General features: G+C 43.4%; 1 protein-coding gene across 1 annotated transcript; it reads left to right on the top strand.

The window, feature by feature from the left end:
- The first annotated feature begins 8,442 nt into the window (after window positions 1-8,442).
- Window positions 8,443-10,918, top strand: LOC146628478 (cytochrome c oxidase subunit 5B, mitochondrial-like). The gene is made up of 4 exons (XM_085357861.1): window positions 8,443-8,545; window positions 9,842-9,912; window positions 10,473-10,572; window positions 10,747-10,918. The coding sequence occupies exons 1-4, from the start codon at window positions 8,449-8,451 to the stop codon at window positions 10,857-10,859; spliced, it is 381 nt and encodes a 126-aa protein (XP_085213987.1). The 5' UTR covers window positions 8,443-8,448; the 3' UTR covers window positions 10,860-10,918.
- Window positions 10,919-12,519: the final 1,601 nt, after the last annotated feature.

Below are 12,519 nucleotides of genomic sequence, written 5' to 3'. Positions count from 1 at the left end.
GCGGGACGGCTGCGGGACCTGACGGCAGCGGGACGGCTGCGGGACCTGACGGCAGCGGGACGGCTGCGGGACCTGACGGCGGTGATGCTGCAGAAGGTGATGTGGAGATGTGCTGGCTGGGTCCTCCAGGACCACCAGCAGATGTGAGGATGTGCTGGGTGGGCTCCACAGGCCCTCCAGCAGACGAGGCTTGAGGCTGGCTGGGTTCTCCTAAACCCCCAGCAGACGACACTTGAGGCTGGCTGGGTTCCTCAGGCCCTCCAGCCGACGAGGCAGGACGCTGGCTGGGTTCACCTGAACCCCCAGCTAACATGACTTGAGACTGGACGGGCTCCTCAGGCCCTCCAGGGAAAGCAGTCTCTGAAGCAGCAGGTACGGAGACCTCTGCCAGTGTGGACACTGGCTGGGACTGAGCAGCACCGTGGCTAGACTCAGGCAGCAACAGTGGGATACAGTCCTCAGAGGGCTGGAAGTGTTCCCCAATACACTCAGCAGAGGACTGAGGCGGACGGGTGAACTCACTTGAGCTCTCAGGGGGTGCTGAGAGCCGAGACTGTTCAGGTGAGTTCTCCGGTGAGGCTGCTGGTGCTGGTGTCTTGACCTCTAGGGGTCCAGAGTTGGCTGGTGACTGACACCCAGCCTCTGGGGAGGCCCTAGAGGGAGCAACTGTCTCTGAGATGGCCAGCTTAAATGAACCAGCAAAAGTTTGTGTGGAGTGTGTTCCCTGCTTGTAATGAGGCTGTGAGGATAAAGGCTGGGTAAATGAGTGGACAGGCTGCTGAACTGGTGGCAACTGAGCTACAGGTAGCAAAGTAGTAACAGGTGGTGGAGTGGCTGGCTGAACTGATAAGGCTGATGACTCTCTTGCCAACTGAGCTATTGACTGGGCTATGGACTGTAACATGGTGTCTACTGGGTCTGACTGTGACGGAGGTGATGATTGAGCGGCTGACTGAGTTAGCGACTGCTGGGAAGCTAACCGAGCTACCGGCTGAGCAGCTGACTCAACGAACACAGCCCCGGTATAAACAGTCATATGAACTGGTGAAACAGACAGAGCGTCTTTTCCACTCACCACAGCCGGCAGTTCTGAAGTCCTATTCTCCAGCTGTGGGGCGACGCGCCGACGGCGCGATCGTCGCTTCCTCCCGGGCAAAACCTCCGGCGGGCCGGGCAAAACCTCCGGCGGGCCGGGCAAAACCTCCGGCGGGCCGGGCAAAACCTCCGGCGGGCCGGGCAAAACCTCCGGCGGGCCGGGCAAAACCTCCGGCGTCCGGCTGGGTTGGGAAGCGATAGCGGCTGGTGGGTGTAGGTGAAGTTCGTGAAGGATGAAGTCTTGCGCGAGTGGGTGTAGTGAGTCCAATAGCCAGGGATAATCCGTGAGCAGCTGTTGCAGTCTGGCTTCCAGAACGTGGAGGAATGCTTCTCCCTCATGCTCTAGCCACAGGTTGATTATTTGTGAAGCGGAGTTCGTGATGAGGTCCCGAAGCTCCGTGGGTGGGGTGAATGCCGCTGGATCCATATCTGGCTGGTCCGTACTGTCACGGCGAGTGAGGTGAGCCGTGTGGAGGCAATGAAGGAGGATCCAAACGCAGGCAGTCGTGAAGGTGTGAAGGTGGTTTATTGAGCATGAAAGTAAATACAAACGGCAAAGGGAGCTATGACTAACTAGACTGGGAACAAACTAACTACAGAACACGAACAGAAACACTTGGCGGTTGACAGCAGGGAAACACACAGATGACGCAGGGTGGAATACACAGACGGACCAGCAACTACAATGACGGCAGACATGACTTAAATACACAGAGAATCACAGGGGAATTACACACAGGTGGTGGACACAGCTGGGAATAATCAACAAGACGAGACAAAGGTAAAACTGAACACACTCACATGAGACGCAGACCATCACAATAAAACAGGAACAAGCAACCATCACACTAAGACACAAACTCGACATAGAGAGACAGGCAGAAAATGGCACATGGAGCTAGACAAATACTAAGCAGACACAACTGAAGAACAAATCCTAAACACCACAGAAACATGAAACTCAAATAATAAACATCATCATAATCAACACTACCAGAGAACAAGAAAACAACCCCTGATGCAAACTAAAACCAAAACATAATAAAACTCAAACTACTGGGTCCGACGGACCCAGAACCGTGACAGAAATGAAGGAGAAAAATGTTTTATTGGTCATTCATGACATCACTTTGATTAGTTGAGTATCTGAGGCTGAGACCACGGGACTGTAAAACATGATTGTTGGGCTTCATTTCTGTGCTGAACAGTCATTTAAGATTAGTTAGTAAATAACAATTAGTTAACGTTGTTCATGAGACTAAAATCATCTCACTTTGATAATGTAAATATAATATGGCCAATATCATAGTATTGTCAGATTATTATGATATATATATATATATATATATATATATATATATATATATATATATATATATATATATATATATATATATATATATATATCCAGCTGCACAAGTCACCATCAAGTCACCATCAAGTGCGGGATCTACCAAGGAGATGCTCTGTCCCCACTGCTGTTCTGCATAGGCCTGAACCCTGGAATGTCGTTTGGACTGGAGAAGTGTAGTCGGATGGTAACAAAGAGAGGGAAGGTAGTCAGAACTGAGGGGATTGAACTACCAGAAGGCAACATTGCAGACATAGAGGACAGTTACAAGTACCTGGGGATCCCGCAGGCGAATGGGAACAATGAAGAGGCCACTAGAAAAGCTGCAACCACCAAGTACCTGCAGAGGGTCAGGCAAGTCCTGAGGAGTCAGCTGAATGGTAAGAACAAGATCCGGGCCATCAACACGTACGCCCTGCCCGTGATCAGGTACCCTGCTCAAGGTTCAAGGTTCAAGGTTCTTTATTTGTCACATGCATAGTCATACAAGTATGACACACAGTGAAATGTAGCCTGACACGCTCCTCGACATGTGCAAAAATTGGGGGGGTGTAGAGGAAGAACATTATATATATATATATATATATATATATATATATATATATACATACAGTATATACACTGGGTGAATGTGCAGTAGTAGCAGCAAGCAGGTGAATTCTGTACATTAATATGAATAGACATCTGACTATTTTACAGGATAGACAATATAAACATATTTAAAATTAAAGGAATTGAAATGTACATTGTGCCTTGGTTTAGAGTGTATATATATATATATATATAGACCATCATGAAAATGTTGTTCCAGGATCAACATTGCAAGTGACCAATCACATTGTTGTGACGTTATTCTTTTGCGCGCCAAGCCATTCGTGCATTTATGAAATTCCAATGTTGCAAGGACAATATCAATTCTGCTTACTGTTTATTAAAGGGTTACGGTTAGGGTTAGGGTCAGGGTCCGTTGATCGGTGGACAGAGGCGGTTTCACGCAGCTTTAGAACAGTTTATGCCGGTTTTTCCCAAAGTTGCAAAAGTATGACGTCACAACATTCTGATTGGTCACTTGCAATGTTGATCCTGGAACAACATTTAGTGTGATGATCTGGGAACAACACCAACACAAGGATATCAGATCAACCATATATACACACACATATACATATATCACTGACTTTCAGCTTGTTGTGTTTGTGGATATATGACTGACTTTAATTATTAAACCTTCGCACATAAATAAGTGACGTCATATTCAGTACGTTTCACAGTTCACTCTTCGGCCGCACCATCTTATTAGGGAAATTCCACATACATAAATGTAAATTTCAAAACTCAGTTTGAGGGAAATTGACGGCGCATTTGAAGTACACTTCGAATTGGGACAGCCGTCGTCGCGTGGTGGTGACGTAACCGCACTTGAAATCAGTACTTCAAGCGTGCAAACCCTGAATTGGGACACAGCTAACATGTCTTGAAGTTCTCCAGAGACCTGGTAAAGAACTAATCATGTGATTCAGGTGCGTTGACCCAGGGTGAGATCTAAAACCTGCAGGGACACCTGTTGGATCTTAACAAGGTTTCAAGTAGAACTTCAACATGCAACAAGAAGAAATGGGAGTGAGACAAAACATTTTTTTCAGCATACAGTTTATTGAAATAAATTGAAACAGGCTGTTTTACAGCTGATCAAATTTTTAAGACCACACCTCCAAAGAAACCTGTAAACCCCCCAAAATACAATTCAACGTTCCAAACATCAACTCAGTAATGAGTAGCTCCACCATTATTGTTGATCACTTCAAAAATTTGTTGCGGCATGCTTGATACAAAAGTTTTTATGAGGTGGTGAAGACGGTCGCACGAGGGGTACCTACTATCTGGAACTGTTGTCCATTTTTGTAAACTTCCCTTGCTATCCATCCACAAAAGTTCTCAATTGGATTTAGAACATGCAGGATGGTCCAAAAGAGTGATATTATTCACCTGGCAGAAGTCCCTTGTCCTGCAGGCATTGTAGACTGTAGTGTTGTCCTGTTGAAAAATCCAGTCGTCACCACACAGATGACGACTGGATCCCTCAGACCCTCGGTCATGAGGGATGCTCTCTGCAACACTTGGACATAGCCAGCGGCCATTTGACGGCCCTGCACCTCCCTGCTCCATTGTTCCACTGAAGGTAAAAGCACCCCAGATCATCATGGCTCCCCTTCCTCTGTGGCACATAGAAAACGTCTCAGGTGGGATCTACTTGTTAAATATTTTTCATCAAAGAATAAAACTTTCTTCCACACTTATATTGTCCAATGTTTGGTCCTCTCTTGGAGAAGAGGTCTTGAAGACGATTTTTGTTTTTCAAGCTCTTCGGTCTTAGCTTGCTGTCTGGTGGTTATGGGGCTGCAGTTGGCACCAGTAACGGCCTTAATTTGAGTCGAGGATCACCCAGTTTCTTGACTGACAGCCAACTGGAGCTCAGTGCTGGTGAAATTATTTTGGTCTTCCACTTGACTTTTTTGTTCAGTAACACTCAGGATCATTTAAGAAATTCCAAATGACTGTCTTACTGTGTATCACCTCAGCAGCGATGGCGTGCTGCGAGAGACCCTGCTTATGCAGTTCAACAACCCGACCTGAAAAAAGCACATAGAGCACACTGTGGGAATTTACAACTGTGCGTAAATCCCCCCTAATATTGGTATGATCCGAGCTCAGATGGGGTGGGGCAGCTGCTGCCTGCGAGTGCGCTGTTGGAGAAGCGCAGCCAGGCAGACAGAGGAGAACTGAAGTTCGACCAGTTACCAAAGCAAGTCATTCGTACTGTACAAATAATGTAAATATGACGGTGTATCACGAAAGATTGATGTCAAACTGATCACTTGACCAATATTACGTTACTTGCTCTTCGAGTGAATCAACAAATGGCGAAATGACAAGCCAAACAACAACAATGCTGTTTCTTTAGAGAGTCTTAGCTTACATGTGTGTTTATTTCATATTTTCAGTTGTTTCCCTCCACGGCTAAATAAATCGGTTTCAGTAATGCACTGATATACAAGAATGGACATAAGGAGCTTCTTTCAAAGAAAAAACTCTGGTAGTATTTTATATATTGTGCTTTGTATGTTGTTCAGTATATTTCTATGCAAAACAAGAGGAAGTTCAATACACAGCATGTAGCTCTCTTCATGACAACACAGACACAGGTCGGTTCTTTGAAATGGGCGTTTATTACTTGGACCTTCTCTCCTCAGCTCCTCGCCGATACGCCGTGAGAACTGGTCACGAGCGAACAGTACAAATCAATTAGCAACTTTACAGTACACATATTTAGTCCAAACACAAATAAAAAACATTTCTCAAATGACAAATACCTCGTTGGCTGCTTGTCCTGAAAAGACGTCCTTAAGTCCTTGTATTGCCTTTTCTTTTAGCAAACTTTTAGCTTAAAATCGCTTCATGAGAGACATCTGCTCCCTCGCAGTCCATGAAGAGTCTCGTGTACTCTCGTTAAGGGTATTCTCACGAGACACTAGCTCTTACACTTTACACATGTACATTTCAAATAAAGACATTTCAACACAAACTATATATATTCATGAAATTATGTAACTAACTTATTATAAATCAGTCATCTACATCATGAAATCTACATTATAAATCAGTCATCTACATCATGAAATCTACACAGAACATTTTAACAGCATTTACACAGCAGTATATTCACAGTTTAAACCAGATATTTACACACACTTTATGGAAAACACAAGAACATTTTTTTACTGTACAACATCAATTTAGAGTAAACTTGTTTTGTTTTGGTTAAATAAATATTGAAATATCTTTTGAATTAGTTAAATGTCAGAATAAAGAGAGACAGAGCTGTCTATTTTTTATCACTTTCATCAAATTTAGGATCACATATACACTAAGTTTATTGTTAATTAATAAGAAAACTCCGGATGATTCCATTCTGAGCTGAAGAAGCTTCTGATAGGTTAGTAGAGATGGAACAAGAGCAGGTGAGACACACATGTTAGTCAAATGGTTGTTTACCAAAAGTATCACCGTATCATAGGTCCTCATGTATCTCGTACCGAGTGTTTCTTTTTAGGTTTGTTATTTTTCAAATTCTATATTTATTAAGTTATGCAGGCTTGTTTGCACAACAAGGCTAAATAATTATATAAACTTTTCTCAATCTAAATAGTGGACTTTGGTAGAATTAAACAATAAGTGTAGTGCAGGTCTATGATGATTTTTAGTGCTACTATCATCTAGTTCTGATTCTGGTTCTGTCTTGGTTAAGTCCTAAGTAGTCCTGAATTTGAACTGTTGTAGTCCAGTTTTAATTCCGGATCAGTTCTGGGTCTGGTTGAATTGGGGTTTAGTCCTCGTGTCTTGATACAGCCCAACTTTGTTCTGCCTTGCTGCTTAATTAAAAACCTAGTTTAAGGTGTCCTGCATATGTGATATATTTCTTTCCTATATGAAGTCATTCTTCTTTGAACAAAACTCAAAACAGAGCCTATTGATCTCAGTCATTTCTAACCCCCCCCCCCCCCCCCCCCCCCCCAAAAAAAAAAAATCCCACATGCATACTACCCTTTAGGGCTAAGCCCCGGGTGTTTCAAATGTCTGGCTCTGCCTCTGTCTACCAAGTCTGGCGGCTTGGTAGAAGACACTGTTTTGCAGTCTGGCAGTGAGGGCCCGACTGCCCTGCTGCCTGAAGAGTGTGTGTGAGGAGTGCGTGGGGTCCTCCACAATGCTGGTGGGTTTGCGGATGGATGATCTGATATCCTCGTGTTGGTGTTGTTCCCAGACCATCATGAAAATGTTGTTCCAGGTTCAACATTGCAAGTGACCAATCACATTGTTGTGACGTTATTCTTTTGCGCGCCAAGCCATTCGTGCATTTATGAAATTCCAATGTTGCAAGGACAATATCAATTCTGCTTACTGTTTATTAAAGGGTTACGGTTAGGGTTAGGGTCAGGGTCCGTTGATCGGCGGACAGAGGCGGTTTCACGCAGCTTAAGTACAGTTTTTTGTTTTACGCCGGTTTTTCCCGAAGTCGCAAAAGTATGACGTCACAACATCTGATTGGTCACTTTCAATGTTGATCCTGGAACAACATTTAGTATGATGATCTGGGAACAACACCAACACGAGGATATCAGATCAACCGTTTGCGGATGCAGCGGGTGCAATAAGTGTCTGTGATGGAGGGAACAGTGGTTCCGTTCATCTTCTCAGCAGTTCTTACTATCCATTGTAGGGTATTGCAATCCGATACGTTTAAGCTTGATCAGCTGTTGTTAGAAGTTATTTAATATTAATTTCTAGTATCAACTGATGTTTGCTGGAGCCACAGCTGTAAAACTGCTGGTCATGATATCGGTTTGGATATGTGGTGAGAGGGAAACATGAAGATGAAACCAGGAGATGTCCTTACTGGATCATCAGAGTTGAACAGGTGATGGACAAACAGGTTTACCTTTGAGGTGACATGAATGAGTTGAAGGGAAGTTATGAACTGTTTCTGAGAAACAAATAACACCAGGATCCTTTTCTAAGTAGCTGACAGCTGGTAACTGTGCAGGGGCGGGTCTAGCAAAGTTTTCCCAGGGGGGCCAGGTAGGATATTAACAGGGAAAGGGGGGCACAAAGAAATACTTTTCTTTCTTATTCTCATTTAAAATGTCTAGCTTTTAATAAATAATCTGGATCTTACAACTAAAGTTTTCATCTGATGTAAAATGTATAGAAATCATACATATATACCAACAAGACTGTGTACATCACTGTCACAACAGCGTTTGTTTTCATTCACACGTCACATTATGAACTGATGCTGATGTCACATATTGTAACCTCCTGAATCTGGAGATCCACAGGTGGCGCTAGTGCACCTCAAAGCTGCCAATAAACAAAGAAGAAGAAGAACCTGTCCACAAATATGACGTCATCACCGATCGACCTAAGTAATCGCTGAAGAAGGAGAAATGGCTGCAAGGTTACTGCTCCGCTCCGCCGTCAGAGCCGCGGCGGCTTGCCGCTCCGTCCGGACCCCCGCTCTGAGCCGCAGCATGGCAGCAGGAGGTGAGCTCCAAGCCGGCACAGAACACCTGGAACTCGGCGGGAACAGGCGGCTTAGAGAGGGTTTAATCCGCGGGGAAGACTGAGAACGCCAATCGCTTCCTGTCCCGGTGACAGCGCCGCTTAGACAAGATTTCATTCAGAACAAATATAAATGATGGATCGGCTCATTTTAAAACGATTAAACGGTCCAATCAGTAGATTTTAATAAACCCATGTTCAGATCGGCACACTTTAAAGGACGGAACACCGGAAATAAGACAATTGGCTGTTAATAGCTTAGCAGCGTTAGCAGTTTGTTAGCTTCGGGAGGTCAGAGTTCAATTTAACAGTTAATTATTAGTCAGTTATTCAATTACACAAAACGCTCGGTTAATCGATTACATTACTGCTTTCGGATAGTAATGAATATTTTCTCTGGTTATAATTATCTAATCTGGTTGATTATTGATTGATCTTTTATTCGGAAAAAATCTGCTCTGTGATGATTTTAATAAATGACCAAAAAACAAAGTAAACTTTCACATTGTGAGATTCTGTCTAAATATGAAAATATGAAATGTAAAGAAGACATGAACAGGACGAGAAGAGCTCAGACTGGCTTAAATTAAATGTTTAAAGAAGTCCCCAAAGTTTGATTCTGTTCATCTGGACGTAGCGTTGTCAGTGGGAGAAACGCTTCGTCACTCGTCCAAGTGACTTCTTCAGTCTCAGCTGAGTGCAGGTTTCCCCAGTCTTATAAACAGTACATTTGCATAATGACTGAAACGGTCATTATGCAAATGCACTTGGATGAGTGACTAAACGTTTCTCCCACTGAAAACGCTACGTCCAGATGAACAGAATCAAACTTTGGGAATTTACTTACCTGGATGATTGAGCATGCATCAAGATGTTTAAAGAAGTCATTGTGTTTCAGAGCATGAAGTCTGCAGACAGCCATGTGTTTTCCAACCTGTGTGTGTGCAGCAGCATGAGCTTACTGTAAACTCAGATCAAAATGAACAATAAAGTATGTTATTATTTTCTAAATAAAATAAAGCAGAAACATTTAAACTTTGAATTTTTCCTCATAAGTAAAGTATAATCTGAATTTTCTCCACCAGCCATTAATGGTTTTCTTGGCACGCTGTGAGGAACGTTTGATGCTTTCTTTCTCATTTTTGTCAGTATCTTGTGAAACGACGTAAATGTAAACATTTTTTTTTTTAAAAATCCTGTTTTTCTTTTAAACAAAGTATTGGTTTATGTGTATGAATGAAGATGAGGTGAAGATGAAAGCTGATTTTGTGTTCACAGGGATTCCCACTGATGAAGAGCAGGCCACAGGGCTGGAGAAAGTCATCATGAAGGCCATGAAGCATGGCGAGGTAAGATCGTTGAGTTCATTCAGCCCTGTTTGACCTGACGGGTCTCTGGGGTATCTCAGGCTACGTTCACACTGCAGGCATCAGATTCTGACAGAAATCTGCAGCTATCCTTTGAAGTACAGCTCCTCTCTTAAACAGCAATAAGGATAATTATTAGGCCATATGTAAATAACAAAACAACTGTATGACTTAAAGAAAATTTGGGAAACGTAAAGTCCGAAACAGGTCTTTATATTAACGGCCATCAGTCAAACAGTACTGTTGGGTCTGGGTCTATACAGAGCGCGTTGTGTGTGTGACCTCTTCTTTTGCGCATGCGGGCCGCTTTGAGGGTTCACACTAGAGCGCGTTTGCTGTCACATTTTATTTGTAGTGTGAACGAGCAGACAAAAAATCGGATTTGATCAAAAAACCAGAATTGAGCATTAAGACCTGCAGTGTGAACGTAGCCTAAGCTGTCCTCCTCCTGCACATGAAGATGATGAAAGATAAACTTTGAGGTGAAACTGATGTTGAATACTGTCACGCCCTGACTCATCTGACTCCTCCCCCTCCTGTAGGACCCCTTCAACATGATGAAGCCAAAGCACTATGCAGGCTCCAAGGCCGACCCCCACCTGGTTCCCTCCATCACGAACAAGAGGATTGTGGGATGCGTGTGTGAGTTGTTGTTGTTTCCTGTGTGAAAGCGCGTATGTGAGCAGCGGCAGCTTTCTCAGACGAGGGTTAAACTCGCCTCCGGGCTTAAAGGGGGTGGGGCTTATTCTTCACTGGGAAACCTGAGCATGCATGTGAGCTGCAGGTTAGGGTTCTCACCCAGTTTCCTGTGTGCAGGTGAGGAGGACAACACAGCCGTGGTCTGGTTCTGGCTCCATGAGGGTGAGGCCCAGCGCTGCCCGTCCTGCGGCGCCCACTACAAGCTGGTTCCCCATGAGCTCCCCCACTGACCTGCCTCCTCTTCCTCCTGCAGAGGAAGCGGCGCTGTCTGCTTCCCACCTTCTTCTACTTGACATACCTGCTGACCTCATCAGTCGTTGCTTACACGTTACATGTACTCGGGATCAGACATGTTCGGGGAACAAAGAGTTTCTTCAGACATTTCCATTCAGTCAGTTTACACACACAATTGTACTGCACACGTTACACTCCTCCCACCTCCCAGGAGCAGCAATAAACTTTAACTTCCTGTCAACACGCTGTCTGTGTCATCTGTTCCACCTGAACGTGGAAGTGTAGCTGTGAAGTTCTCACCCAGCATCAGAATAGCAAACTGAGGATGAAAGAATGAAGTGTATCTGTATTCACTGTCAGCTCCTAGTTTATTTATACAATTGAAATATTAACAGACGTCTCTGGTTGTTTCTGTGTTATCACATTAATGAATGTGTCATATTACACACAGGTTAATTACAGTGTTAGCGTTTTATTTTTGGACCACAGCTCCTGAATATATCAAGAAATGAAGAAAATGAAAGTTATTGGTGCTAAATATGATGTACATAAAACTAGAATACATCAGACTGTTTACATCAAAATTTGAATTTAGTTTATTCCAGCTCAGCTGGGATTAGTAAATGAGTCTTTTAAATAAAGGGTTAACTTGAAAATGAAAAACTGAGTGAACATGAAGCAGTGAGAGCATAAACCTTCAGTGTTCAGCTCGCTCTATTATTATCTTATCGAAATGTAGTGTAGAAGGTTTGTAGTGAAGTAGGAATCAGAAATGTTTGATCACACGGTGATGTGTAATGACAACATGGATGATGATTAGATCAATCTGCAGTGTATTTCTGAAAAAGACTTCTGAAAGATGTCGTGCATGCTGGGGACAACTTGCCAGAGAGGCAGATGTGAAATGTAAAAGAGAGGTCAGATACGACATCACCATAATCAGACATTCATAATCCCCTTATACCAGTATATAATTTCCTAAATGTTGACAAGGCATCCATCAAGAAACCGTTTTAAACAGCATCAGCATCACTCTGACCTTCAGATCAATCTGTTGAACCTGACAGAGAGGTCAGAGGTAATATGACTTATTTATGTCACATGAACTGGAGACCTCAGATGATGGAAGCCAGATCACAAACAATTTTATCAGAATCATTCAAAACTGCTCAGTGGGATTAATGAAGTTTAGGATGAACTTTGAAATTATAGATTATTTACAGTTTGTGTTGATCATCTGATTTACTGTGTTGCTGATCATTTTCTTACAGGTGATATGCATTGTAGATGGATAAAGTACAGATTATAGATGGATTATAGATTAAATATAGTTTATAGATTGATTAAATGTAATTGAAATGTAATCTCAAAAGTCTGTAGTCACTGCTGAGCCTCTGGCAGCAGGGGGCGCTTCTTGCTAATAGAATCTAAAGTGTTTCGTACATGATGCGATGAAGACACTGAGACCAGTTCACAGTAGTGATGAAGTGGATTAAGGAGCCTGCTGGCGTGAGGCGAGGAGGTGAAAGGTCTGTTTGGTCTGAGACGTCAGCGCAGTCACTGGCGAGTCTTGTCACAGGTGAAGTCACCCCGCCACCACAGGAGGAAACAGCTGTCTGCAGCTTCCTGTGACAGTAGTGTAGCTTCATAGATAGA

This window comes from Diplotaxodon limnothrissa, linkage group LG7 (assembly GCF_057381915.1).
Source record: "Diplotaxodon limnothrissa isolate DT_005_m linkage group LG7, D_limnothrissa_male_GT1.1, whole genome shotgun sequence".
In the NCBI taxonomy this organism is placed as follows: domain Eukaryota; kingdom Metazoa; phylum Chordata; class Actinopteri; order Cichliformes; family Cichlidae; genus Diplotaxodon; species Diplotaxodon limnothrissa.
This window is presented reverse-complemented; position numbering and strand designations above follow the sequence as displayed.

Excerpts from the sequence above, each read along its gene's own strand:
- LOC146628478 (XM_085357861.1), top strand. The coding sequence starts at position 8,449 with ATGGCTGCAAGGTTACTGCTCCGCTCCGCCGTCAGAGCCGCGGCGGCT. Across the intron at positions 9,913-10,472 it reads AGGCCATGAAGCATGGCGAG|GACCCCTTCAACATGATGAA; the intron begins GTAAGATCGTTG and ends CCCCTCCTGTAG. Across the intron at positions 10,573-10,746 it reads GAGGATTGTGGGATGCGTGT|GTGAGGAGGACAACACAGCC; the intron begins GTGAGTTGTTGT and ends TCCTGTGTGCAG.